The sequence below is a fragment of the Tursiops truncatus genome, chromosome 4 (genome assembly GCF_011762595.2).
Source record: "Tursiops truncatus isolate mTurTru1 chromosome 4, mTurTru1.mat.Y, whole genome shotgun sequence".
NCBI classification, from domain to species: domain Eukaryota; kingdom Metazoa; phylum Chordata; class Mammalia; order Artiodactyla; family Delphinidae; genus Tursiops; species Tursiops truncatus.
Genome location: NC_047037.1, coordinates 76,716,838 through 76,744,000, shown reverse-complemented (window position 1 = coordinate 76,744,000; position 27,163 = coordinate 76,716,838). Strand labels below are relative to the sequence as shown.

Genomic DNA, 27,163 nt, shown 5'->3' with positions numbered 1-27,163 from the left:
TAGAGTAAAACTGTGGTTATGGTTATGATAGTGTAAAACTATGTGTTAATTAGGGACTAGGAAAGGTCTTTTGAACTTCCAGTTATTTATGTATTTAGTGCTATTATTTATAACTTGAGAGGTGAAATTATAGCATCTGATTTCTTGAATGGCCAAATAATGACAAATACTAGGAGGATAAACAGTAATGAATTTGTATGCCCATAATAATATACCTTCATAATGTATGTAACTATGTATTAAAAAATGTAGTTACATATGTGTATTTGTATATATAAAAAAAATTGACAGAAGTAGGGGAAATTGACAAGTCTATTGTAATGGTAGATTTAATGTATCTGTACTCAAGGATACAGAATTTAGTAAGGGTATAAAATCTTTGAACAACACAATTAACATGCCCTTTTTTAAATATAATAAATTCTATCTTTTTTTTTTTTTGGTCCACAGCACAGTGTCATTTATGTAAATTAAAATTGGTCATAGGAAGCAGTTTATTTTTTGCAAGAGCGCAAACAAATGGAAGGAACTACACTGTGATATTTTTCTCGGGATGCTAAGAAATATCACAAACTAGGTGATTTAAAACAACAGAAATGTATTCTCTCACAGTTCTGGAGTCCAGGAGTTAAAATGAAAGTGTCAGCAGGGTTGATTTCTTCTGCAGGATCTGAAAAAGAGTCTGTTTTGTGACTCTCCTAGCTTCTGGTGGTTGCTGGCAATCCTTGGTGTTCCTTGGCTTGTAGACACAGTGCTCCAAACTTGGCCTCTGTCTTCCTTCTCTGTGTGTCTGTGTCCATATTTATTTTTTCTTTTTTATACCTTTTTTAAAATTTATTTTTATTACAGTATAGTTGAATTACAATGTGTTAATTACTGCTATACAGCAAAGTGACTCAGTTATATATATATATTTATTTATATTTATATACATTCTTTTTCATATTCTTTTCCATTATCACAGGATATTGAATATAGTTCCCTGTGCCATACAGTAGGACCTTGTTGGTTACCCATTCTATATATACCAGTTTCTATCTGCTAATCCCAAACTCCCAATCCAACCCTCTTCTACCACCCTCCCCCTTGGCAGCCACCAGTATATTCTCTGTACCTGATTCTGTTTCTGTTTCATAGATAGGTTCATTTGTGTCATCTTTTAGATTCCACATATAAGTGATATCATATGGTATTTGTCTTTCTCTTTCTGACTTACTTCACTTAGTATGATAATCTCTAGTTGCTTCCATGTTGCTGCAAATGGCCTTATTTCGTTCTTTTCTATGGCTGAGTAGTATTCCATTGTATATATGTATATATGTACCACATCTTCTTTATCCATTCATCTGTAGATGGGCATTTAGGTTGTTTCCATGTCTTGGCTATTGTGAATAGTGCTGCTATGAACATAAGGGTGCATGCATCTTTTTGAATTATAGTTTTGTCTGGGCATATGCCCAGGAGTGGGATTGCTGGATCATATGGTAATTATATTTTTAGTTTTCTGAGGAACTTCCATACTGTTTTCCACAGTAGCTATACCAACTTACATTCCCACCAACAGTGAAGAAGGGTTCCCTTTTCTCCATACCCTCTCCAGCAATTTTTTTTTTTTTTTTTTTTTTTTGCAGTACGCGGGCCTCTCACTGTTGTGGCCTCTCCCGTCGTGGAGCACAGGCTCCGGACGCGCAGGCTCAGTGGACATGGCTTATGGGCCCAGCTGCTCTGCGGCATGTGGGATCTTCCCGGACCGGGGCACTAACCCATGTCCCCTGCATCGGCAGGCGGACTCTCAACCACTGTGCCACCAGGGAAGCCCCGCTCCAATTTGTTTTTGTTTTTATTTCTATTGCCTTGGGAGGCTGAACATGCCCATTCTAACAGTAAATACGTAGAATCTTACAATCTAAAAATGAGAAGCAGGCATTCTTTTAATAATATAAACCATTTATGGAAATTACTTTCTACTAGGACAAATGAAATAACACATTTAAAAGAATTCATATTTTATTGATCATATCACATGGCTATAAAACAATGAGAATATAAATAAATAACAAAAATAGTTTAAAATACATGCTTAGAAACTTTGGAGCACATACCTAGTGACTTACATGTTAAAAGGAAATTACAGAGCTTCCCTGGTGGCGCAGTGGTTGAGAGTCCGCCTGCCAATGCAGGGGACACGGGTTAGTGCCCCGGTCCGGGAAGATCCCACATGCCGCGGAGTGGCTGGGCCCGTGAGCCATGGCCGCTGAGCCTGCGCGTCCGGAGCCTGTGCTCCACGACGGGAGAGGCCACAACAGTGAGAGGCCCGCGTACCACACACACACACACACAAAAGGAAATTACAATGAAATTATAAAATATTTATAATTAAGCAATATCAGAAATATCTCAACAGTTTTGGGTTGCAACCAAAATGATAGAGGGACATTTGTAGCCTCAAAATGTTCTTTTTTAAAAAAAATTGAAAATAAATGCGTGAAAGTTTCACCTTTAGGAACTAGAGGAACAATAAGACCTTAAAACAGGGAAAGAAAGTATTATAGATTAGAATTGACATTAGTACAATAGATAGCAAAGAAACATTAGAGGATCAACAAGACTAAAAGTTATTTCTTTGAAAACTTATAAGAAGACCAACCTGTAACTAGGGCTGATGAAGAAAAAAAGAATAAAACACAGTATTAGGAATGAAAAAGTGGTTAAAATTATAGTATGTTTTTATTTTTTTCATTATGAAAACTTTACAAATATTTTATCCAGTATATTTGGCATAAAAATGGATGATTTTCTAGGAAAAAAGTATAATTTACCAAATCTGACTCAAAAAGAAGTAGAAAGTCTGAAGAAACCATTAACAATTAACGTCTCTTCCTCCTTCATCCTATCTCCATATCCCCAAGATGCTAGAAAATTGAAGATAATTTTACAGATGAATTTTAGCAGATCTTCAAGGAACAAACAATTCTTATCTTCTACAAACTGTTTCAGAGAATAGAAGAGTAGGGGAAGCAACCCAATTCGTTTATAATTCTAGGGTAATCTCAATATCAAAACTGAACAGGAACAAGACAAAAAGCATTATAGACCAATTTCACTTAAGAACATGGATGTAAAATTACCAAATAAGATATTAGCAAATTGAATAACCACGGTACTTAAAACAAGCAAGCTAAATCATGACCAAGTAAAGCTCATCACAGAAGTGTAGGAAATGTTCAATATCTGGAATTATATCAATATAATTTACCACATTAACAGATTATAGGAATAAAGCCATATGATCATTTCAACAAATTTGAATTTGACAACAGTCAGTATTTATTAATTTTAAAACTTTTACTGAAGATTGAATATAAGGGAATTTCCTTAACGTTATAAAAGTTAATCACGAAGAACAAAACTACTGCCAACATTATACTAATAGAGACTCCAGAAGCATTTCCGTTAAAGTCAGGAAGAAGACAAGGAGGACTAATATCATGATTTCTATTCAACATTGTACTGAAGGTTCTAGAAAATGTGGTTAAACAAGTAAAAGAAATGAAAATAAGAATCGGAAACAGGAAATAAAATGATCCTTATTTGTAGACAATGTAATTGTCTACATAGAAAATCCAAAGGAATCCACAAACTACAGAAGTAGTAAAAGAATTTAGAAATATTTTGGATGCAACAATGGTATGGAAAAATCAGCAGCAATCTTGTTATACAAGTAGTAACCACTTGGAATTTCTTTCAAAAAAATAGTGAATTTCTTTGCTTGATATATTTTATCCAAACTTTAAGTTTCCTAAGAGGAAATAAACCCTTTTTTATTGTTAACTGCAGTCATCCCATTTTCAACCTTAGCAGACTCAACACCCTCTTTTATAACATATATTTAAGTCCCCTTTACTATTCTGAAATGAATTTCATAGCTTAATATCATCTAGGCACATATATCTTTGAAAATAATTAATGTAATATTAAGACAAAATAAAAATAGTTTATGGTAAAGTAATAGATATTCTACTTTGTAAATGTTCAGGCCTGGTGAGACAACATAACAAAGTGCCATATGTTTGCACTTAATTTTAATGAATATATTTGGAATTAAGGGAAGCAAGGCAATATTCAACTCATATGTCAATATTTTTTCTTTTTATTTATCTTGTTAAAATAAGAACTGGAAAGGTATATACATACATATTCATAGAATTGCATACACAGATAAGTTTTGAGGTGCTGTATTGCTGACCCAAAGCCAATGAGCAACATAGATATCACTGTGTTTTCAGAAACAATTTTAAACAATCTTTGTAAAGCTCTTAGAAGAAAAGTAAAGTCTTTCAGTTTACATGATAGTTGCATCCTTGTAAATTTCAGAGAATTTTATGTCTGTGCAAAAGGATACTTTTAGTTTATAAAAATGCAATTAGTTCTGGCCTTAAAATTATAAACAGACCTCTCAAGTACATGAGTATCCCACTGGACTTTCAAAAGTTTTACAGAATGTACAAGGGTTCTTTATTGTTCATGATTGGTCCTTGCATTACAAGACATTTAAGATTCCTAAGTTCCCTGTTCACTAAATGCCACTAGCAATCTTCAAATCACTGGGACAAGAGACCCCTCACGTACATTTCTGTAACATCTCCTAGAGGGCAGTATTGCTCTCATTGAGAAACATTGGTTTAGGTATCTGAATGCATTTGCTATGGGTATACTCTTTTTTCCAAGTCATAATTACCATTTTGATTGAAAACATATTTCCTTTACTAAGCATCTCATATTCAAAGGCTAATCTCATATCTTCAAAACAACATTTCAGCCAACAGCATGGTAATGCTGTGCTTATAACCTCCGTAGTATGAAGTCTATTAAGAAACACGGAACTCAGGACATTTGGGTTTGTGTCACTTGAGAAACTCATTTTATAGGCATCACATCAGGATAAACATTCTTATGCCATAATAAGTAGAAACTTAAGCCTTGAAAATAAGAAAATGGTCATGTGAACCAGATGCACAAATGAAGCTTTAGCAGGTTTCTTTATCAAGTGATGTAATTAGTTCTGGAGTTCATGCAGTGGACTGAGGTATCTTACAACAGTTTATATATGGCCTAAAAAGTACTCATCTTAAATTGGATATTAACTTCAAAATACGCCAGCTTTTGTTGATTGTGGAGTAGTTTAAAAATACAAGAGTTTGTTAACCATTGTAATTTACCACCCAAAAGATTTATCCAATCCTATAGCTTCAAATAAACCCCCTGTAATCAATGACTCCCAAATCTTTTGCAGCTGTAGCCTCTACCCTGAGCTTCAGACTTGTATATCCAATTGCCTATACCATATATACTTGAATATTTACTAGGTATTTCAAATGTACCTTGTTAAAAATTGAACTTGTGATTTTTTTTTACACAATCTTGTTCCTCTGGTTTTTCTCATCTCAGTAAATGATACCACCATTTATCCAGTTGTTTAGACCAGAAATCTTGGGGGTCATCCTTCACTTTTCTCTTTCTCTCATGTACTAAGTCCAGTACTGTTGATAGTCCTGTAAGCTCCATCTTCAAAGCAAATTATAAATCTGACCACTTAGCACCACCTTCACCTGAACCACCTGAGTCTAAGCCAGTATTACTTCTTTTTTCCCCAGTTTTATTGAGATATAATTAACATACAGCACTGTGTAATCTTAAAGTGTACAACTGTTTAACTACATACATCCTGAAATGATTACCACTATAGATTTAGCGACTGTCCATCATCTCATATACATAAAACATTAAAGAAATAGGAAAAAAATTTTTCCCTGAAACAAGAACTCTTAGGATTTACTCTCTTAACAACTTCCATATATAACATACAGCAGTGTTAATTATTTTTATCATGTTATACATTACATCCCTAGTATTTATCTTATAGCTGGAAGTTTGTACCTTTTGACTGCCTTTTATCTAATTTCCCCTCCCCACAACCCCCCACTCATGGTAGCCACAGATCTGATCTTTTTCTCTGAGTTTGTTTGTTTTTGAAGTATAATTGACCTACAACACTATGTTAGTTCTTGGTACACAGCATAGTGATTTGATATTTCTGTACATTTCAAAGCAATTACCATAGTCTAGTTGCCATCTGTCACCATACAAAGGTACTACATAGTTACTGACTATACTCCCCACAATGTACATTTCATACTTATCACTATTTTATAACTGAAAGTTTGTACCTCACCTATTTCTCTCCTCACCCTACCCACCTCCCCTATGACACCTGTTTGTTCCCTGTATTTGTCACTCTGTTCCTTTTTATATGTTCATTTGTTTTGTTTTTTAGATTCCACATATAAGTGAAGTCATACAGTATTTGTCTTTCTTAAAGCTGATATTATATCTTACATGAGAAACTGCACAGACTCATAACTGTTTTCCCTGATTCCATGTTTCCTCCACACCATTATAGTCTATTCACTGATATACAATAGTGTTCAAGTCAGTTGCCTGTTTAAAATTTTCCAGTGAATTGAATTCCCATTACATTTCAAACAAAATCTAAAGTTTTTTCCATGATCTATACACCATGGTCTTCTGGATATCTTTCTGACCTATTTCCCTACATTCTCTTCCTCATTCATTCCACTCCAGCCACAGGGGTGTTCTTGCTGTCAGAGAACACAAGAAGCATGCTTCTGCCTTGGGGCATTTGTATTTGCTTTTACCTGAGCCTGGACATTTTCCCCCACCTCTGTATTTTCATTACTCTCTCTCTACATTTGGATCTCTGTTCTAATGTCCCACCTTGAGGAGGCATTCCTAACTACCCTATTTAAAATAGCATCTCTCACCACTCTCCCCAGACCCATCTAAATAGTGTAATATTTATCCCTACTTAGGATAAATATTACATTATATATTTGTTTATTGTCTGTCTCCCCCACTGGAATGTAAGTTCCCTGACTGTAAGAACATGGATGAATTACAAAAGAATCAATGATGAGGTACTCTTAACATACACTATTTAATGACTTTGACTGAGTTTGTAGTAAAAAATTATACGTTTTTTACTCTTCAGAATAGTCTGATCTTCTGAACCACATTTTCTCCTCATTTCCTGATGTAATTAAATCAGTGGTATAAAAGAAGGGTGATGTTGGTATGTGAAAGAAGATTAAAATATCAGTAGATGCCAAGTGATACTAAAACTATGCTGAAGATTGGTGGTTTATTTTTTCTTTACAGGTAATATTAATTCTTTGAGTTGCTACTGATGTGACTAATAATCAGATTGCTTATCCTATAATTTAAAGACATAATGTTGGCTAAACAGGATCACCTTGGGGTTATATTTTGTAAAACATCTATGTTATCCAAAAATATTAAATATTAAATATTCAATTACTACAGTTTTCCTTTTTTTATTTTAGGAAATGATTTGCAGCTGAGTGAATCAGGAAGTGACAGTGATGACTGAAGAAATATTCAGCTATAAGTATAAAGTTTATAAGACATGTGATAATTTATTTTATATTAGGAATAAAAATTCCTAAGGCTGAGGAAAATGTATCTTAACTTTGATGATAAGAGAAATTTAATCTGATTCAGAATTTTCAGTTGATGTTACATTTTTTACCTTTTATGGGTACCGGCATTTTCATGTATTTTCATTTAATCTTAACAAAACTCCTAGGAAGTTTTACAGATGAGAAAACAAACTTCAGGGGTTAGGTTACTTGCCCACATATTGTTAACAAGTGGCAGATCAGGTGTTCTGAAGTTCAGGTTCAGTGTTCTGTTTTACCACACTGCTGTTTTCAATTGTGAATGGCAAAACTGTTGATTTATAATAAATGTCCTGGTTTTAATTACATCTCTGAGCCTTTCTATCTGATATTCCTTAAATTTTGGTTGAAAATTAAGCTAAAGTTTAGGGTAAAGGTGAAGCTAAGTAATTGTTTTAATGAAACAATTGTCCTCTTATCTCTCACACATTTTATCATGTTCTCTTATCTCTTTGATACTTTTTAATCATTTTCTTATTTTGCTTTTGAGAGTAAAAATAAGCATTTATGTTAATGAGATAAATAATATTTATACCTATAACATTTTTGAATTGGGGGGAAATGATAAATATTATAGTTGAGAGTCACTAACCAGCAGCAAGTTCTTTTTTTTTTAAATTAATAAACTTTATTTTTAAGAGCAGTTTTAGTTTCACAGCAAAATTGAGCAGAAAGTACAGAGAATTCTCATATACTCCCTGTTCCCACACATGCACAACCTCCCCAAGTATGAACATCCTGCCCCAGAGTGGTACCTTTTTTTTTTTTGTATAATTGATGAACCTACATTCACACACCATCACCCAAAGTCCATAGTTTACATTAGAGTTCACTCTTTGTGTTGTACGTTATATGGGTGTTAACAAATGTACGATGACATTTATCTACCACTGTAGTATCATACAGGATAGTTTCACTGCCTTAAAAATCCTGTGCTCTGCCAATTCATTCCTCCACACCCCAACCCCTGGTAATCAGTGATCTTTTTACTGTCTGCTTAGTTTTGCCTTTTCCAGAATATCTTATAATTGAAATCATACATTATGCATCCTTTTCAGATTGGCTTCTTTCACCTAGTAATATGCACTTAAGTTTCCTCCATGTCTTTTGCATGCCTTAATAGTTCATTTCTTTTTAGCACTGAATAATATTATTACATTGTTTGGATGTACCATAGTTTATTTATCCACTAACTGATGATAATATAAGCGTGAAAGTAAGTTGGCTACAAAGGAACAAAAATCAGTGGGCTTTGAACTATTCCATAACACTACACTAAAACTCTAAAGTTAGTAAAGCTGTATCAGCACAAGGTATAAGTGTGACCTATGAATTATGTATTCATCAAATATCATCTACAGTTTGGCAAGAAGGCATTCTTAGACATGTCAGAATTCAGGAATTGTATCATTCACATATCATTCATGTAATAATTACTTTAGTAATTTCTGATTTATTAAGAGATGAATCAAAATTACCAACTCAAGAATGGGAAAAATATTATAAAAATATATTCTAAAAAGGTTGAAACCTTCTTCAAAGGGACTAACTCAATTCGTAGGAGTAGTATAATATATAATATATATTATTATATTGGGTTGGCTAAAAAATTCATTTGGGTTTTTCTGTAAGATGGTATGGAAAAACCTGAACGAACTTTTTGGCTAACCCAATATTTATTATAAATAAATATTTATTACAAATATATATAATCTTACCTGGGTGGTGGTTGTGTGAGTTACACATATGTAAAAAATAGTGGAGTTTTATATTTAAGATTTGTGCCTTTTAAGTTACGTTTAATTTTAAAAGTCCACAAACAAAATCAGTAGAAAAAATATTTGCAACATAGAGGGTGGCACAGCTGTAACATAAATGATATAAAGGTAGATCTTACAAACTTACAAGAAGGGGACAAACAACTCAATAGAAAAAAGGGAATGAATCTTCAGTTTTGAAAATTATAAAAACATTTTTGTCACAGCAATCTCACTTCTAGAAATTCATTCTACAGATACATTTGACTTATTTGCAAGGTTATTATTACAGTATTATTTATAATTGCAAAAGACTTAAAAAAATCTGAATGTGAACCTTTTTTTATTGATTTTTGAAGTGATTTATATACTCTGGACACAAATCCTTTGACAATATATGTAATATGAGTATTTTCTCCCACTTTGTGAGTTGTCTTTTTACTCTTAATGGTATCTTTTGGTGAACAAAAAGGTTATTGATTTTTTTTTTTTTTTTTTTTTTTTTTGCGGTACGCGGGCCTCTCACTGTTGTGGCCTCTCCCGTTGCGGAGCACAGGCTCCGGACGCACAGGCTCAGCGGCCATGGCTCACGGGCCCAGCCGCTCTGCGGCATGTGGGATCTTCCCGGACCGGGGCACGAACCCATATCCCCTGCATCGGCAGGCAGACTGTCAACCACTGTGCCACGAGGGAAGCCCAAAAAAGTTATTGATTTTAATACTGTCCCATATATCAATTCTTTTTCTTTTATGGTTACCATATTTTATGTCTTATTTAAGAAATCTTGGCTTATCCACAGCCATAAAGATGCTCTCTTACGTTTTCCTCTAAAAGCTTTAATTTTTTAAACTTTGACAGATCTGTAATCTGTATTGAATTGGTTTTTATGCATGGTGTAAGATATATTTACACCATGCATAAAAACATGGGTAAACATATTTTTTTCCATATGAGTATCTAGATGGTGTGTTTTTTTTTTTTTTTTTTTTTTTTTTTTGTTTGTTTTCTTGCGGTACACGGGCCTCTCACTGTTGTGGCCTCTCCGGTTGCGGAGCACAGGCTCCAGACGCGCAGGCTCAGCGGCCATGGCTCACGGGCCCAGCCGCTCCGCGGCATGTGGGATCTTCCCGGACCGGGGCACGAACCCGTGTCCCCTGCATCGGCAGGCGAACTCTCAACCACTGCGCCACCAGGGAAGCCCTAGATGGTGTTTTTTTAGTTAAAAACACCATCATTTCCCCCACTGCACTGCAGTGTCACGTTTGTCATAACTGATGCCTCAGTATATGTGTGGGTCTTTTTCTGCACTCTGTTCTGTTGCATTGGTTGCCTTATCTATCTTTGTGTCTGTTCCACTCTGTTATAATTACTATAGCTTTATAATAGGTCTCCTACTGGTTAGTGCAAATCCTCCACTATTGTTCTTCAAGATTGCCTTTGCTATTCTTCGCTTTTTGTATCTCTATATGAATTTTAAAAATCAACTTGTCATTTTCTACACTCACAAAACCTGTTGGATTTTGTGTTGCAATTATAGATTGATTGGGGGATTACTGACATTTTTGCTGAGGCTTCCAAATCATGAGCATGGTATGTCTCTCCATTTATTTAGATCTTTAATTTCTTTCAATAATGTTTTAAGAGTGGTTAGTGTTGATGTCTTAGACATCTTTCAATAGATTTATTCCTAGGTATTTTTTATGCTTTTAGAGCTGGTATAATGTTTTAAATTCCCTTTTCTATTTGTTTTTGCTGATATTTAAATACAATTTATTTCTATGTGATGATTTTGTATTCATACACCTTGCTAAACACATGTTCTCTTTTAATTTCATATTTGCCTCTTCTCTGACTATATTAGTATCTGTCATTTTCAGCCTCCTTTTTGTACATGATTGTAAAATATCACTCTCTTCTGTCATAATCATTGAGGTCACAAATATTTTTTACTCTTATCACTGATATTTTAGATTCTTTCACTCTATTATTTTTTTTTATCTTTCAAGAGTTTGTACTCATTTCTATTCAGGAATTGCTTTTCTCTTTGATCTTTTCCCTTTTATCCTTCTATCTGATTTCAACTTAGCAAAAATGATGGTGTACAAGAGGCATCTTGATAAGATAGAAAAGGCTCTAGAATAGGTCTTGGAGGCTGGGAGGCTCTTCTGTAATATTCTTCAGGCTAGACTAGGAAAAGGATTTCAAACCAGTGTTCACCAAATCCCTATTATAAGAATTACCAGAGATGCTTATTAAAAATAAAAGTTCTTAGATACCTACTTAGATCTATTCAATAAGACTTTTCAAAGCAAAGGCCTGTAAATTGTGTGTGGTGTGTGTGTGAATTGCTGTGAAAATTTGTAGTTATAAGTATATATACAAATATAAATATATATGTAAATATATATATCCCTAAGTGATTTTTAGCATCAGGGAAGTTTAGTTTATGTAGGACAAGATTAAGATTCCTTCCATCTCTGATACTATTCGATTTTATAAATGCTAGCATGGTATTGCCATAATCAAAAGAAGAATTTCACCTAAACAAACGAGTATCAGAGAACCAATGCCAGTACTCTAAAGTCTGGTATTTAGGGCACCTATAAGCACAAATGAATTGGTGCCTTGCCTACCGGTGCTATTCCATCTGCTCTGAGAGATCAAATGCTATTCCAGAGGTACAAGGCCAGAGCAGGGGGAGCCGGTGATATAATTAGATCTTAAAAGCATCTGTGCCTCTAGTGGTTAATTTGACTAGTAAGTTTTGACTGTTCATCTGTTTTGTATCCAGAGTCATTAACCAAACTAGGTCAGAAAGTGCAGTACTTCCTGAAAGAATAACTGTAGCTTAATCATTAATGTCACAAACAGAAATGAAGTGGACCCTTCTTTGGGTAAAGGTTGATGGGAGAGAAGCAGGAGGAGGAGTGAGTAGAAGCTGGGAAAACATGGTCAAAGTCTAAGATGGAGTTTAGGGAGGAAAGGGTAGAGTTTCTCCTGGTCTTATTTGTCAATAACTCAAATAGGTAATGTAAGAATTTTATGAGGGAGAGAGTCATAGGTTCTCATATTCTAAAATAAAATAATTCATTCTCCTGTTTCCTGACTTCTTTTTTGGTTTAGTCCTCATTTTTCTTATTGCTCTCTAGCCACTCTTTTCCTTTTTCTTTTGATTGACATCTAGATGGGCACCGTACTCTCTTGTTCTTTTACCTCTTTGACTTAGCAAAAATAATACTGTCTAAAATGTATCTATCATTGTCATCTCTGTTCTTGTTCCTCCTCTGATAAGAACTAAATATTATATTCTGGAGTCATTTGGGAGTCCATTCACTGAAAATTAAGAAATATGATGTTTATAATGGTTCCTAGAAAATAACTGGCTCATAATTTTTACACAAATTAAATTTTATTTACTAATTAAATGATGGATTCATCTTGAAGTGAGAAAATGAAAACACAGGGAATGAATTTAGCAAAGGAGAAGAATGATTCCCAAATGTACATCACCAACCCTTTCCTTTTGTTTTCTTCAGCTCCACCTCTTTAATTGCTTATAAGACATTTCTAGTTGAACTTTATTATGCTGAAAACCAAAAATCAACATTTTTTGTATCTCTCCAAATTCTATTTCCCTCTTTGATGCATTTCATTTCCCCTACATTGCTATGTTTTTATTTCTATAGTTTCCATTCCTAAGTAACGACCACAGGCATTACTGATACTAATCTGTAGTGGCATAGTGAAAATTCCAGATCTGCCACTTACTGGCCACATGACTTTGGACAAATTACATAACCTCTTAGGACATTAGTTCCTATAAAATGCGGATAGTAGTAAGAATTAGAACATGTAGATATAATATATATGTGTGTGTGTGTGTGTGTGTGTGTGTGTGTGTGTGTGTGTGTATAAACCTTCCCCACAATAGGTGTGCAATAAATGGTAGCTATTATTACCCTGAAATCGATTTCAAAATCTGCTCTAAGCTATGCTCCAGGCATTGTGTTCTTAACTAATTTTCACTCATTTGAAATTTTCCAGCATTATACTGTCTCATCCCGTGATGTGTTATTCTCACTCCCCTGTGACATAAATGTTCTTTTGAACTAGTCTCTGAGACCCAATCCTTCCTTTCTCTATAGCTTTCTGCTTTGCAGGCAGCTGCTGACGCCTGACACCCACAGGGTTAAACCTAGTTGCTGAAGCCACCCCCTCTTCCCCTCCCAGTCCCCCTTTTCACAGTAGCCTGGCAGCTGTCCCAACTGCCTACCGAAGCCAAATGCTTGAAGAGAGAGAGAGTAAGGAGCCAGCCATGAATCTCTTCCAGACAAATGAGTTCAAGGAAACTCCTTTTTTACCTGTCTCCCCTGAAGAGGTACCACCTCGACCCCCCAGCTTTCCAAAGAAGCCATCTCCGGTGAGTCTTCAGATTCAGTTCTGTCTCTGGTAGGAACAGACTTACTCCTTTGGTTCTCCTCCTTGGCCCCTGGAGCTTCACGCTGAGCTGTGTTAGAGTATTAAAAACTATTCTCTCTTGGAGTTAGAATTAACCTGTAAACCAAACCTAAACAGAAGTTTCCTTTAACTTAGGAGAGGAAGCAGCAGAAAGAGGTAGAGTTCTTCAGTTGGTATCCAGGACTTGGCTATATTTCATTGTATATTCTGAGTTTCTCTGGGGTGGAAAAAAAGCAATTTGAATGTCCAGGGAAACTTGGCAAGTACTCCTTTCTGGAGAACTGTGTGTGATTGTTCTTTCTTCACCAAAAAAAAATCTCAGCCCTTAGTTTCCCCTGTGCACAGAATCTATGCTGACCACCAAGAGAAGTTTTAGAATAGATCTAGTTTCTGTTACTGTGTTCCAGTTTACAGTGGGAGAAAGGACAGAGAAACAAGAGAGTAATAATAATGTTTTACTTTATACACTTGTTAAAGCACTTGCCAATTCTTATTCAGTCCTCATATCAAAATCCTGTAAATGGAGAGGATACAGACATACTAGCCAGTATTTACTGAATTCTTACTACAGGCAAAGAGGTAACTGTAGTAGTATTCTAGAGGTGGTAGTTTCTTTGGAATAACAAAACTGAAGTATAAAGCCAAGTATAGTGACATGGCCTGGATCAGTATGTTAACACAGCCAGTGACAGTGTTACATAGCTAGTAGAAATGTGTTACTAAACTTCAGTTTGCATGATTCTCGAGCTGTGAGCTGGGAAGGTAATAAGACTAATTCATATTGTCTTCCAAGCAAGTTTTTATCATATGTTAATGTATATTAACATTTTGGAGGGTTGTTTTTATATATCCATGTGGATAAAAGAATGAATACATTAATTTATTTAGTTATACATTTTCTGGTCCCAAAGAATTTGAGGCTGCTTACAAAGATGTATGTACATCTTATGAATAAGAAAAGGCAATAAAAATCTCATGATAAGATTTGATTGAACCAAGGACACATATCTCCATCCCCCTCTCATATTGACTGGACTATCATAATGGGTAAGGATTTGAAATAATACGTGATGTTCCTTTTATTCTGACTGATACAGTGCATGAAATAGCGTAGTCCTTTTAATGCCCAAAAGGATTAACATGAAAATGTTATAGAATCTCTCTTTCATAGAAACAATGGCCATTTAATTTGACAAGATTTAAGAACTCTCTGCCCAAGGTCAAGGTGATCAGTCATCTTACCTTTAGCAATCTGTACTAGGCTCTGTGCCTGGCTTCAGTAGCCACTGAATGGGAAACCTTCATGTTGCTAGGATTTTTCCCAGCAGAGTGAATGGGGCAAGTGGAAACAGAAAGGTTAATCCGCACAGTGGAGCTAAGCAGGATACTGACATGTGAGTGTGACTGCCTGGACATCAAGTGCTCCATAGGCCAACTCTTTGTTATGTTCCTGAAAATAAGTATGATTATTCTCCTACTCAGAGCCCCAGGCTTTTCATTTAGTACTTGTGGGAAGATGAACAGGTCCTGGTGTCTAGTATCAAGGAATGCCTGAGCAGTTTCATGTTAAATGAATTGAGGAACAAAGTAATATTCAGAATAGCTTCTCACTGCTAAATCAGCAATGCAAGCACTTTTAGTGTGATACTGGCTGTTTCATGAAGAGCAGGGGCCATTGTTTCGCATGACCTATCATGGCAACTTAAAATAAATGATTTTTTTCTGTTGTGGAGCAATCTAATGGTTTAAACAGGGAAATATAGTTCATGCTTGAACCATTGCCTTTTTGTTTCTTAGAAAATCTGTGGCTCCAACTATCCACTGAGTATTGTCTTCATTGTGGTGAATGAATTCTGTGAGCGCTTTTCCTATTATGGCATGAAAGGTAATTTTGTGTCCCTGAGTCCTACTCTTCTCCACTCACTCTCACCCCATGTTTGTAACAACCTATCTCATATGCACTTATTTCCCTTATCTACTCTTTCTGCCTTCATCCAATTGGTCCTTTCCTTTGGCGAAGACTTCCAAAAAATGCCTCATGGGATTTCACCTACTAACTCATACAGGCCAAGAACAGAAAGGCCAAGTGGAAATCAGAACACAGCCTATGAGAATATAAGTGGAAAAACTCTCATCATCGACATTCCATTCTTCATTTCTGTTCCTCGGGTCTATGGGTTATATCATTGCTGGGAAGGAGAAGGAAGGGATATTAGAAGCCCCATGTTATCTTTTGGATTAGCCTAAATGATGCTATGTACACGTAGACTGAAGGGAGGAGTATTGCATTTGTATACTAAGCATAGCCCCATTTACTCCCACAACTCCAAGGGGCCCTGCTTCTACTGCCCAGCAATCACCCCTCATCACTTCACTGATAGGAGTGTTGAAGGTCAAGATCAACTTCAAAGACCATATCAAATGTTCTTCTGCTCCATAAATCATTTTAATGCATCTATTTTATTTTGTCTCTCTTTTTTTGCTTCAGCTGTGCTGACCCTGTATTTCCTGTATTTCCTGCACTGGAGTGAAGACACTTCCACATCTGTATACCATGCCTTCAGCAGCCTCTGTTATTTCACTCCCATCCTGGGAGCAGCCATTGCTGACTCATGGTTGGGAAAATTCAAGTAAGGATGATGGGAGGTCACAGTCCAAGAAGCTGCACATATTAATTGTGCAGAGACTATCACTTCTAGCCTCTTGCTTCCAAGCAAGAACATGCTTATGTCATCCATGACAAATAAGAATCTCTCTCAGACTGACAATACAGAAAGGTTTTGTCTCTTCATTATCAGTTTTTCCAATATTTCTATACCCTTTTCAGTCAGCAGGGTTTTTTTCTTTTATCTAATTTTAATCTTCCATTCTGTAATTTAAGACTAGTTCTTGTTCTGATCTCAGGTGATAGAGATTGCTACCCACAAGAAAATTTATAATTCAATGTAGTTATTTGATATACTATCCATCTCTTCTCTAGATTGAGTCATCCCAACACTTCTACTATCTTCTTATGAATCCCTCTTTTTAGCTCTTTTACCATCTCTGTTTCTCTTCTCTAACCTTCTGTAGTTTATTTCTTAATAATATAATAAATATCTTCATGAATTAGACTAATGGTCTATTCAGTTCAGTATCTTTTAAGTCCCTGAAAATAGCACCAAGAGATATGTTTGGGATAGTGTTATTTTTGTCCCCTATAACATCATCCTCATGGGCTAGAGATGGCTCTTAGATATCCATCACTCAGGTATTTTCTGTAGACTTGTCATCTATGGAATTGTCTAAATTAGCATTTCTCAAACTGCATTCTGTTGAAAATTGGTTGTATAGGATCTAATGAATGTTATATGGGAACATAAAGCTCTCATAGTCAAATAAGTTTGGAAAATGCTAGGCTGAATAAAGCTAAAAAGGTATCTTTACTGCATGACTTCTTACAGCCTTTAACTTGTGAACTCATACTATAAAATATCCAAGAGGAGGTTATGGTATGTAGTATTTTCCAAACTTATTTAACCGTGGAATATTTTTCCAGGATTTCTTGTGGACCTAGTGTTCCAAGGAATCCTCTTTAGTAAACATTGGTTTCTATCTCACTTTGACCTAGATATATTCATTCTTCTAAAGTTTTTAATCAGCACCCAATATAGCGCTACAACCACAACTTAGTACTAAACACAGTTTCTTGCCTTGGGAAAGGTATGGCAGGTGGCTGAGATCTATGTTTGCTCCTTATGTAGTAGTAGTTACCGAGTCCATCCAGATAGAGGGTTGGCACTATGTGCAGAAAGAAAGTATAAACCATGGTATATAGTCTTCATTCAGTTATAGAATAAAAGACTCACATATATCACGTAGTAATTTTATTTATTTTTAAAATGACTTCCTTTAAGATTGAAAAAGTATAGATCTGAGATTTGGTAAGTAATAGCTTCCTGACTATTTCAGAGGAAATTTAGCAACCTCCACTCGTGCCCTCAATCTCAATCCTTTATGAGGTACTTTTAATTTTTTTTGAATTTATTTTTATTGAGGTATAACTTACATAAAGTACACAAATCCAAAAGTCTTAAATGTACAGCTGGATGAATTTTTACAAATGTATCACCGTCACCTAGATCACTCTCCTTGGTGTCTTTGTACCCTCAATACCTCCATCTCTTTCCTTCAAATTCTTCCTCAGAGACACTCTTTGTGATTCCTGTACCTAGAAGCAAGGGCAAATATGAGACCTTTAAACAAACAAAATTATTGTTAACCTTTCTTTTTCTATCTTCTTTTTTAGATTTTTAAAAGAATCACTACCTTCAGATTTTTAAAAGAATCACTTATTATTTGTTGCCTTCCTTTCTCACTCTTCATTATCACTCCTTAGGGTAGAGTAATGTAATGCAGTGCAGTAGAATCCAATCAGATTCAACTTAAGCTGATCGAGTTTAATTCAGTAAATGTTTATTGAGCAACTTCTATTTGTCCAAAGAACCATGAGGTATAAAAAGATGAATAAGACATAATACCTGCTTCATGGTGTTCATATTCAACTAGCTTTAATACAAAGCAGATTACGGTAAGTGAAATAATATATAGTATGTCATCTTTTTATCCTATTGAAATTCTTCTCTCTTAGATCACTGGTAATGATCTCCTTGTTATCAAACCCAGTGGTCTTTTCTAAATTCTTATTCACTTTGAACGTGTTTTAACATTTTAGTCTGTTATCACTCCTAAATTCTTGAAACTTCCTGGGCTTCTCTAACACTGTATTTTCTGGTTCTTTTACTTTTTTGGATTCTTCCTCATTTGGCTTTTCTTTTGCTTTTTGTTTACTTTACTCTTTCCTGAATGTAGGCATTTCCCCAGTGTATACCTTTTACCCTCTTCCCTTTCTCCAGATTCTCCCTTAGCAGGCTCTGCGGTGTCAGTTTTACCTATATGCTAATGGCTCCTCAAACTCTGTAATCTTAACCTGTCACTCAAGCGCCCTTATGCATTATAACTGCATGTTAGCATTCATCTCCTGGATATTCCACCTTATCCTCTCTCCTAGCTTTCCTATACTCCCACATCCAATCAGTTTTCAAATTCTGCCAATTCTATTTCTATAATCTCTCTCACATTCTCCCTCCTCAACACTGAATCCCATGGCCATCAATCACCACTACTCTAGTTTTGGTTTTCATTAGCCTCTAAATTGGGCTATTGAAATGGACGTGTATGATGTTTTCATTGCTTCCCATATCTTTTGTTCACAATTGAATCTGTGCACTTCTGTCAAATTAATCTTCCTAAAAGAAATCTCTGTTCATATTACTACTCTGCTCAAAAATTTCTGCTAACACACTGTCTACTAATCGCATCCAACTTACTTTTCTGCTCTTATTATCATACTCCCTTTCAAAAATGTACACTAGAGAAAAACCAAATACTAATACTTACCTAATGATAAACAGGGACATTCTTTTCCATGTCTGTTTGCATAGTTTCTACTTCATGGAATCTCCTTCCTCCCCAGCCTTCTATGTCCAAACCCTTTAAGGCTCAGTTCAAATTCCACCTATGCAGTGGAGTATTCTCTGCCCCACGTCTTTCACCACTAGCCAGAAGTAATCTAAAGTTCTCTGAACTCATTTTTTACCCTCATGTGACATTTACCAAACTCTGTCTTATCACAACTATTGTATATGAATCTAATACCTCTTCAGACACTTAGAAGACAAAGTCTCATTTATATTTTTATCCACAGCACCTAGAACAGTGCCTGGTACATAACAGGCCCACAGCACAGCAAGTGTTTCAATTAATAAATTTATTCACCCTCAGATACTCAAATGTAGGCACAAGACTGAGGTAGGTGTGGGCAGGTGTGAAGATGACTTATTTTGTTGTGGGTATTGTGATTCCTTTTTTTTTTTTTTTAATCTCTACTTCAGCTACTTTTTTAAAATAAATTTATTTATTTATTTTTGGCTTAAAAACAGATTCATTTATTATATCACAATTCTGTAAGTGAGAAGTTGGAGGCAGTCAGTTGGCTCACAGGTCTGGGTGTCTCCTAGGTTGGACTCTGGGTAATAATCTACCACCAGCCTCATTCGTTGTTGCCTGAATTCATTTCCTTGTCATTGTAGGTTCTTATTTTCTTGCCATCATTCAGGTGGAGGTGTCCCCTTTCCTTGACACATGGTTCTTTCCATATTCAGGCTATCAGTATGGTGTATCAAACCCTTCTCGAACTTTGAATCTCTTCCCCTTCTGTTACCAGAGAAAAGTCTCTGCTTTTAAGGGCTCATATGATTAGATCAGGCTCATCTAGTTAATCTCACTATCTTACTGTCAATTGTGTCATATAATATAACATAATTAAAGAAGTGACATCTCATTATAGTCATAGGTTCTAGGGTTTAGGGTGAGACATCACTGGCACCATGGCATACGACAATAAGGGGTAGTGACAAAGAGCATTCTTATGTCAACATCTGCTTTGTGCCTCAAGAGTAATAGCCTTGATTACCTTTGACACTTGATAATAATAAAAGAAATATTTTAGGGCTTCCCTGGTGGCGCAGTGGTTGAGAGTCCGCCTGCCGATTCAGGGGACATGGGTTTGTGCCCCGGTCCTGGAGGGTCCCACATGCCACGGAGCGACTGGGCCTGTGAGCCACGGCCGCTGAGCCTGCGCGTCCGGAGCCTGCGCTCCGCAACGGGAGAGGGCACAACAGTGAGAGGCCTGCGTACCACAAAAAAAAAAAAAAAAATTTAAATAATATGGGAATTTTTATTTGATGACAACATTTTTAATTAATTCCTGAAATAGAAGAACACCAACATTTGTGAAAATATGAGAAAAGTTCTGTCCGTTTATAGTAAAGAAAATATTTCCTCTTTTTGAACAAAGATGATTTTTTGAAGCTCTATAAAAAAAGAAATAGGATTATAAAAATATCTAAGTCCCAAGGTTCCAATAGATTCTGCTAGGTGTGTGACTTTTTGGATAGTTTCCTTTTTCCTAAGGAAGGAGCTATTTGAGCATCGTGTAACTTTCCACCATTAATTCTCTTGGAGCACAAAATTATCACCTCTGTGTATCCTCTGCACTGCATCCAGGGCAACCACACTCACATATTAAGGTAGCAGGCCCAGCATTTATCTATAAATTTAGAGCCTTTCTTACTGTGAAAACATCATGGACTAATAAAAAACATCTAGGAATTGTTATGAGTTGCCTGAGATACTTTCCCCGTACATTTTTAAATTATTACTTAATTTTGATATTTCTTTCTTTGGAAATAGATTCTCTGTTGATTTTACAAGAAACCATAAATTCTTAAGGAGTGATCAGTCAACTATTTGCTTTGCACTATTTCAAGCAAACGACAATATTACATGATAATAAAGCAGTGAACTTCTTAAATTAGACATGTGCATTAAAACAAACCCTTCCTGGTTGGAAACCCAAGTGACTGTCATTAGCCACTTTAGTATCACAGCAGGTTACACAAATTATTATTACATTTAATTAGCATTCTGACAAATTGAGGAATTCTTTACCTGCATTCAGATTACACACAGAAAATGATTTGAAAGCATTTCCTGCCGTGAAAACACCAAAGCAAATCAAAGAAATCAGCTCCAATCTTATCTTTATCTTGACTGTGTTGGGTCTTCGTTGCTGTGTGCGGGCTTTCTCTAGTTGCGGTGAGTGGGCTTCTCATTGCAGTGGCTCTCTTGTTGCAGAGCACGGGCTCTAGGTGCATGGGCTTCAGTAGTTGTGGCACACGGGCTCAGTAGTTGTGGTGCACAGGCTTAGTTGCTCCGTGACATGTGGGATCTTCCCGGACCAGGGCTTGAACCCGTGTCCCCTGCACTGGCAGGCGGATTCTTAACCATTTTGCCACCAGGGAAACCCTGTGGTTGCTTTTTAAATAACAAAACTCTTTGGGGATGAATTGGTATCTCTTTCTGAGAGAAAGTGAGTTGGAGAAAACATGAGTAACTTGTTCTATCGGGGGGTGTGTGAGCTCACATGTACAAAAACAATGATGACAGCAACATAAGCATATAAGTATTTAAAACTCCTCTCCTTTTCTTCAGATGTTATCTTCAGGATGAAAAACATCCTATAACATTAGAAACATCTGAATTTAGTAAACAACTTTTATTAAAAGTGCTTCCTCTGTTTGCAGTCGCAGAATCATAGCTTTGTTAAGAGAAAATGGGTACCCAGGGTCCCTGACTCTTGTATAAGGAACTCGCTATGTCAGGAAAGAGGTGAACCTTCCTTCAGGGCTACACACAGGAAAGAGTAGCCAGTGGATATAAAATGGAAAAGAAAATTTTTAAGCATGGACACTGGATTTTTATTATTTCTATAAACATCTACTGAGAGGGTTAATTACATGCTCAGATGCAATTTTTGATGCTTAGTTGCTTTTAAGAGAGAATAACATTTTTAGTCATAGTCCCTAGTGTTGGTTTTTACCTTGTGACCTGTGCCTATTACTCTGGACTCCTGATCATGGCAATCACTAAAAGCCACTCTCTTAAATATGTTTATTGCCAAATATGCTTTTGGACGTCTTCTCTACAATTTCTGGGGTTTTTTTGAGTGTGTCTATAGCATGTCCTTCCCCCACTATTTTTTTTTTTTTTTTTTGTCTCATCAGAGCTGACCCTCTTTATCCTAGGTCTCTTCCTCTGCCATCAGAGGAAGTATGTACAATAATATATGCCTACTGCACATACTCCTTCTCAGTTCCTAAGCTTTAACTAAAAATGTCTCTGGCTTTTGATATTCTTACAGTTAAATAAAATTTAAAACTTCTTTCTCTTCCCTTTCCTTTTTCCACATTAACTTGTTCATGATAAAATTGAAGGAATGCTGGGCTGTAAGAAAGTGGAAGTTCTAGACCTAATCCTAATACTAATTAGAATGTCACCTTAAAAATATCCTTTGACTTCTCTGGATTTCACTTTCCTCATTTGCAAATGGAAGATTGGTCAAGTCTATCTAAAACAGATCTGTGTCCTGTGGTTGGGATTGTAATGACCCCAATGACTCCATTTCAAATGCAGAATTTCCAAGTCTCTCTTGACTTCTCTCTACTTCTGTTAAAGTTCTCTGCCATTAGCTTCCTGTCTTATATTCCTCACATTCTAGACTAATTCCCTGAATCTTTCACCTAGAAGGTTGCCTGTTTTCCTTTTAAGGCACTTACACTTCTCTCATTCATTTAGTCCAACAACCTGATATTGCCCTGTTCTCCCAACGCAGACTATCACTCCAGCTCAGACTCCTTTTGTTTTTTCTCTGTGATGATTTAGCATAGATTATCTATTTTGTGTTCATAATTTTTGGCCTTTTTTTCCAGTCCCTTTTTATTCCCTTTCTTTCTATTCATTCTTTTTATTCCAATGAAGGAAACTTTTCTCCAGAAGACACTACAAGGCCTTTTGGAAAAGGCTGCCCCTTCCCCTAATATTAATTAGCCCTGGTTTAGTCACTCAGCTTTCTTATCCCCTGCTTCCCATTATAAACCCTCTAAGATCCCTTCCCTGGAGAGCCAACCTAGGAAGATTAGGCATTTAGAATGAGAAATCCACATTCTGAGATTTCTGACATCTCCAGCCTCTCTGCTACCTTCATTCCATTCTTTATATTCCACATTAGCATATAACACTTCAAAATCACAGAAGTAAGCTATATAATTTCCAAAGTTCCTTCTAGTATTAATATTCTACTTATATATAGAGAGAATACTGGTGTCCTAATACAAATAATACACATTGTATATTTGGTAGTATGCCATGTTTCAGTGTGTATATCTCTACATATGTTCTTACTGGAATTCCTCACTCTTCTACTTCCTGTTTGTCATTCAGATTTTTTTTGAAAAAACAGCATAACAACAAGTCCCTATCAACTGCATGAGCTATATCACTGGAAAGTCTGTTCAAAGACCCTGGTTCCTTTCTTACCCTTGGGAAATTGTCCATGAGGAAACTGTGGTGGGGATTACAATTAACCCAAGTGTTCAGACTGAACCTGAGAGCCCTTTACCTCTCTGTATATCCCAGTGATTGTGTTTAGAGAAAGTTCTTTGTGTTAACCATCCCTTTTTTCCTGTTTATGTGACATTCTTTCTTGACCCTTATGGATTTCTAGAGCCAAAGACATTCCTTGGAAGAAACCTCGGGTCAAAGTATCCTGTTCTTCTGGTTCTCCTTACTTAAAACATTATCGCTGGCTACAAATCCAACCTGGTCATGACATATCTACACAAGATCAGGGGTACTCTGTGTTTGTGTGGGGTTAGTGAGGGAAAAGAGAGCAGGTATGAGAAAGGAATGTCCATTATCTCTAACACTACAGGGTAAAGAGTTACTGTCTCTTTTTCTAGACTATTTGTTTCATTCACCATTATTATTTCTATTTGCATATCTCAGGTAATTCTTTCCTCCTCTACCCCCTCCTCCTGCCGCTCCATTTATCCTGGCATTGAGAACAGTATGAACTCTGAGGCTGTAATTACTCAAATCTCTGAATTCTGTTTGTAGACTGACTGATTTAACTCTCTCAACAGGACAATCATCTATCTCTCCTTGGTGTATGTGCTTGGCCATGTGATCAAGTCCATGGGTGCCTTACCAATACTGGGGGGACAAATGTTACACACGTGAGTAAAATCATGGAATAAACTAAACCACTTTTCCTCCATTGGGCAGGTAAATGTCTCACACATTCATTACAGATGTTTTTCTGTCTTCTTACCAATGATGTCCCTTTATTTTCCAATCTGTTTTAATACCAAATTGGTTAAGGAAAAAACTTTGACCAGTTGAACTCTCCTGCTTTATCTGAGCTCATTTGTTTTTATTAAATATTTGGGGACTAGTAGAATGCCCAGTTAGTATCCTTTTGATAAAAACTCTTCATGTGCTTGAAGACATTAAAACCTTCATGCCCTCCATATTCCCTCACCTATTCACCCATCCACACATTGTACCTTTACCAGAGTTAAAAAAAAATGTCTGTGATATTTCCTTATAATACATTGTAGAATTCATTTTCAAAGCTTGGATTATTCCCATTTATGTGTAGTTCCATATATTCCAGTTTCTCTATCCCTCTTTATTAAGCTCTTGATGTTTATGATGCCAGAGACTCTTGATAGATTCTGATGTCTGTTGGTTCAGTCAGTAGAGAAGATTAGAGTTGTTCAAGAAGCAGGTCGTACATATTCATGTTTATACTGTGCCTATATGTGTATTTTCCAATGAGTTAAGAATTTTGTTTGAAAGTTAATAAATATTAAATACCTCCTTATTTTTGTCCCCTCAGAAATCAGTGACACTACTCCTATTAGTTATGACTAGTTTAACATTTTATTTTGTGGTTACTAAGGATATGTGGGATAAGGGTTCACAAGGTCATTCTATTGAAGTGTCCCTTTGACTAAGACAAGATTGAGAACCAGTGCTTTAACTTTGGAGTTCCTTCAGTATCTGCTTCTATCTGTTGTGCACAAGGGGTAAATGAAACTATCAGGGACACATCTCACCATGTAATGTATATTTTCTGGCAGAAACTCAAGGATTATAAGTGTACCTGAGTCTCCCCTAGGACTGAAGGCATATGGAAAATGCCCACAGTGTAGAAATGTGAAGGAGGTCTTTGCCCTTGTACACATTTTTTTTCTCTTGTAGCTCTATATTTTATTTCTACAGTTGTGTTTAGTATCAATATGGTTAGTACTCTCACCTCTCCATTTCAGAGTCCTGTCAATGGTCGGCTTGAGTCTAATAGCTTTGGGGACAGGAGGTATCAAACCCTGTGTGGCAGCTTTTGGTGGAGACCAGTTTGAAGAAAAACATGTAAGAGTCCTGTAATTTCTGTGTTTTTCACGAATGTAGAGCAGGCATCAAACGGCAGGTAACCATTTGCCAAGATTGAAGTGATCCACCAGTCAGATCATATCTGAGGAGCTGTGTTCAGTGCTGGGTACTGGTCATTAATAGAGGGAAAAACTGCAACATTTCAAAGGAAAGTGACCAGGGTGGTAGATGGACTAAAAGATGCTCTTATGAAGAAAGGTTGAGGGAAATGGAGATATTTATAGCCTGGATAAGATAAGAATTAAAGAGAATATCTTAGCTGTCTATAGATATTTGAAGGATATCAGTAATTAAACCAAAGGTCAATGGCTGAAAGCTATAGGAAGCTAGCTTCTGGCTTGATGGAAAGAAAAACTTCAAATAGTTGGAAGTAGCGAGTTTACTCTCACTTGAGTTACTTAAGAAGGTACATGGTAATCACTTTGGGAATGGGAGGTGATGAGTAGTATGGAGATGATTTAAGCATCTCTAGCTTTGAGATTCTATGAAAGGGGAAAAGGACCATTTGGAATAAAACAGAATGAGTTTCTCTAGATGAACCTGTCTGGATGATCATTCCTTCTTTTCCTAAATACTTGCCACTGTCAGTGGGAGGGGAAAACAGTATGAATAAAGGTAAAAATGGGCCTGTATAAGGAAGCAGTGACAACTAGGCAAGGGAAGTAGTCTATTCTTAGATCAGCTAACGTTTCTAGCTTCCTCTTTTTTCCTCTCAGTTTTCTTTTTTGTCTGTCTCCATGTATTATTCCCTCTTCTGTAGCTGGTTACCATGTTTCTGGGTTTTCACTCTGTTCTTTCTCTGTGTCCTGTCTTCCTTCATGTCTCTAACCCTTCAGACCATTTGAGTTATTTTATATTCTTTATCTGCCTGAGGGTCCATAGATCATAATTGCTTGCTGACGTTGGAGAAATAACCAACCTCTGGCAAGTGGGATTCTATGCACAATGAACTATACCCATAGATTGGTGTAATGAGTTTAAATGGGGACCAGAAGAGGAAGCAAAACACACCATAAATAGAAAATGAGGATTGTGCTGATGTGTCAGGAAAAGATCTGGGGTGTCAGAATGAAGCACAGAAGTGCACAATGAATAAAGCATCAGCAACTGTATTTGAAAATTGCTTCATTTTGTAACTGCTCCACAAAGATATTTCAATAATAGTACAAACCCACCTCCAGGTTTCCACCAGCCATTTCCAAGCCCACAGACATCCTTTTATACTCTTTGGCAGACTTCCCATAAACATTAGGTAAATTATCCTGTTTGACGGACAATTTACTCCACTGTCCCATGTTCTAGTCCTATTCCTACCACACATTCCACAAAATCAATTATTTAATTTAGTCACTCAATCACTTAATAAATTCAGTTAATAAACATTTATTGTCTGTAGTATAACAGGTACTATGCTAGTGGGGAATACAGAAAATAATAAGATACAATTTCTGCCCTAAAGGAACTCAACCTACAGAAAGAAACAGACATTTAATGCAA

The 27,163-nt window shown here is 36.1% G+C and overlaps 2 protein-coding genes across 4 annotated transcripts in view; both read left to right on the top strand.

Annotated features, from left to right (window-relative positions):
• Positions 1 to 7,864, top strand: part of EAF2 (ELL associated factor 2) — a 48,994-nt gene extending 41,130 nt beyond the window's left edge. The window contains exon 6 of the mRNA XM_019922611.3: positions 7,422 to 7,864. Coding sequence (XP_019778170.1) covers positions 7,422 to 7,468 — 47 coding nt within the window. The 3' untranslated portion in view covers positions 7,469 to 7,864. The remainder of the gene's footprint in view (positions 1 to 7,421) is intronic.
• A 129-nt stretch (positions 7,865 to 7,993) lies between these two features.
• The window catches only part of SLC15A2 (solute carrier family 15 member 2), an 86,814-nt gene continuing 67,644 nt past the window's right edge, over positions 7,994 to 27,163 (top strand). For all 3 annotated transcript variants that reach the window (XM_033855771.2, XM_033855772.2, XM_019922612.3), the window contains exons 1-6: positions 7,994 to 10,903; positions 13,544 to 13,733; positions 15,569 to 15,656; positions 16,260 to 16,401; positions 24,355 to 24,447; positions 25,546 to 25,645. In XM_033855771.2, the coding sequence (XP_033711662.1) occupies positions 13,596 to 13,733; positions 15,569 to 15,656; positions 16,260 to 16,401; positions 24,355 to 24,447; positions 25,546 to 25,645 (561 nt within the window). In that variant the 5' untranslated portion in view covers positions 7,994 to 10,903; positions 13,544 to 13,595. The remainder of the gene's footprint in view (positions 10,904 to 13,543; positions 13,734 to 15,568; positions 15,657 to 16,259; positions 16,402 to 24,354; positions 24,448 to 25,545; positions 25,646 to 27,163) is intronic.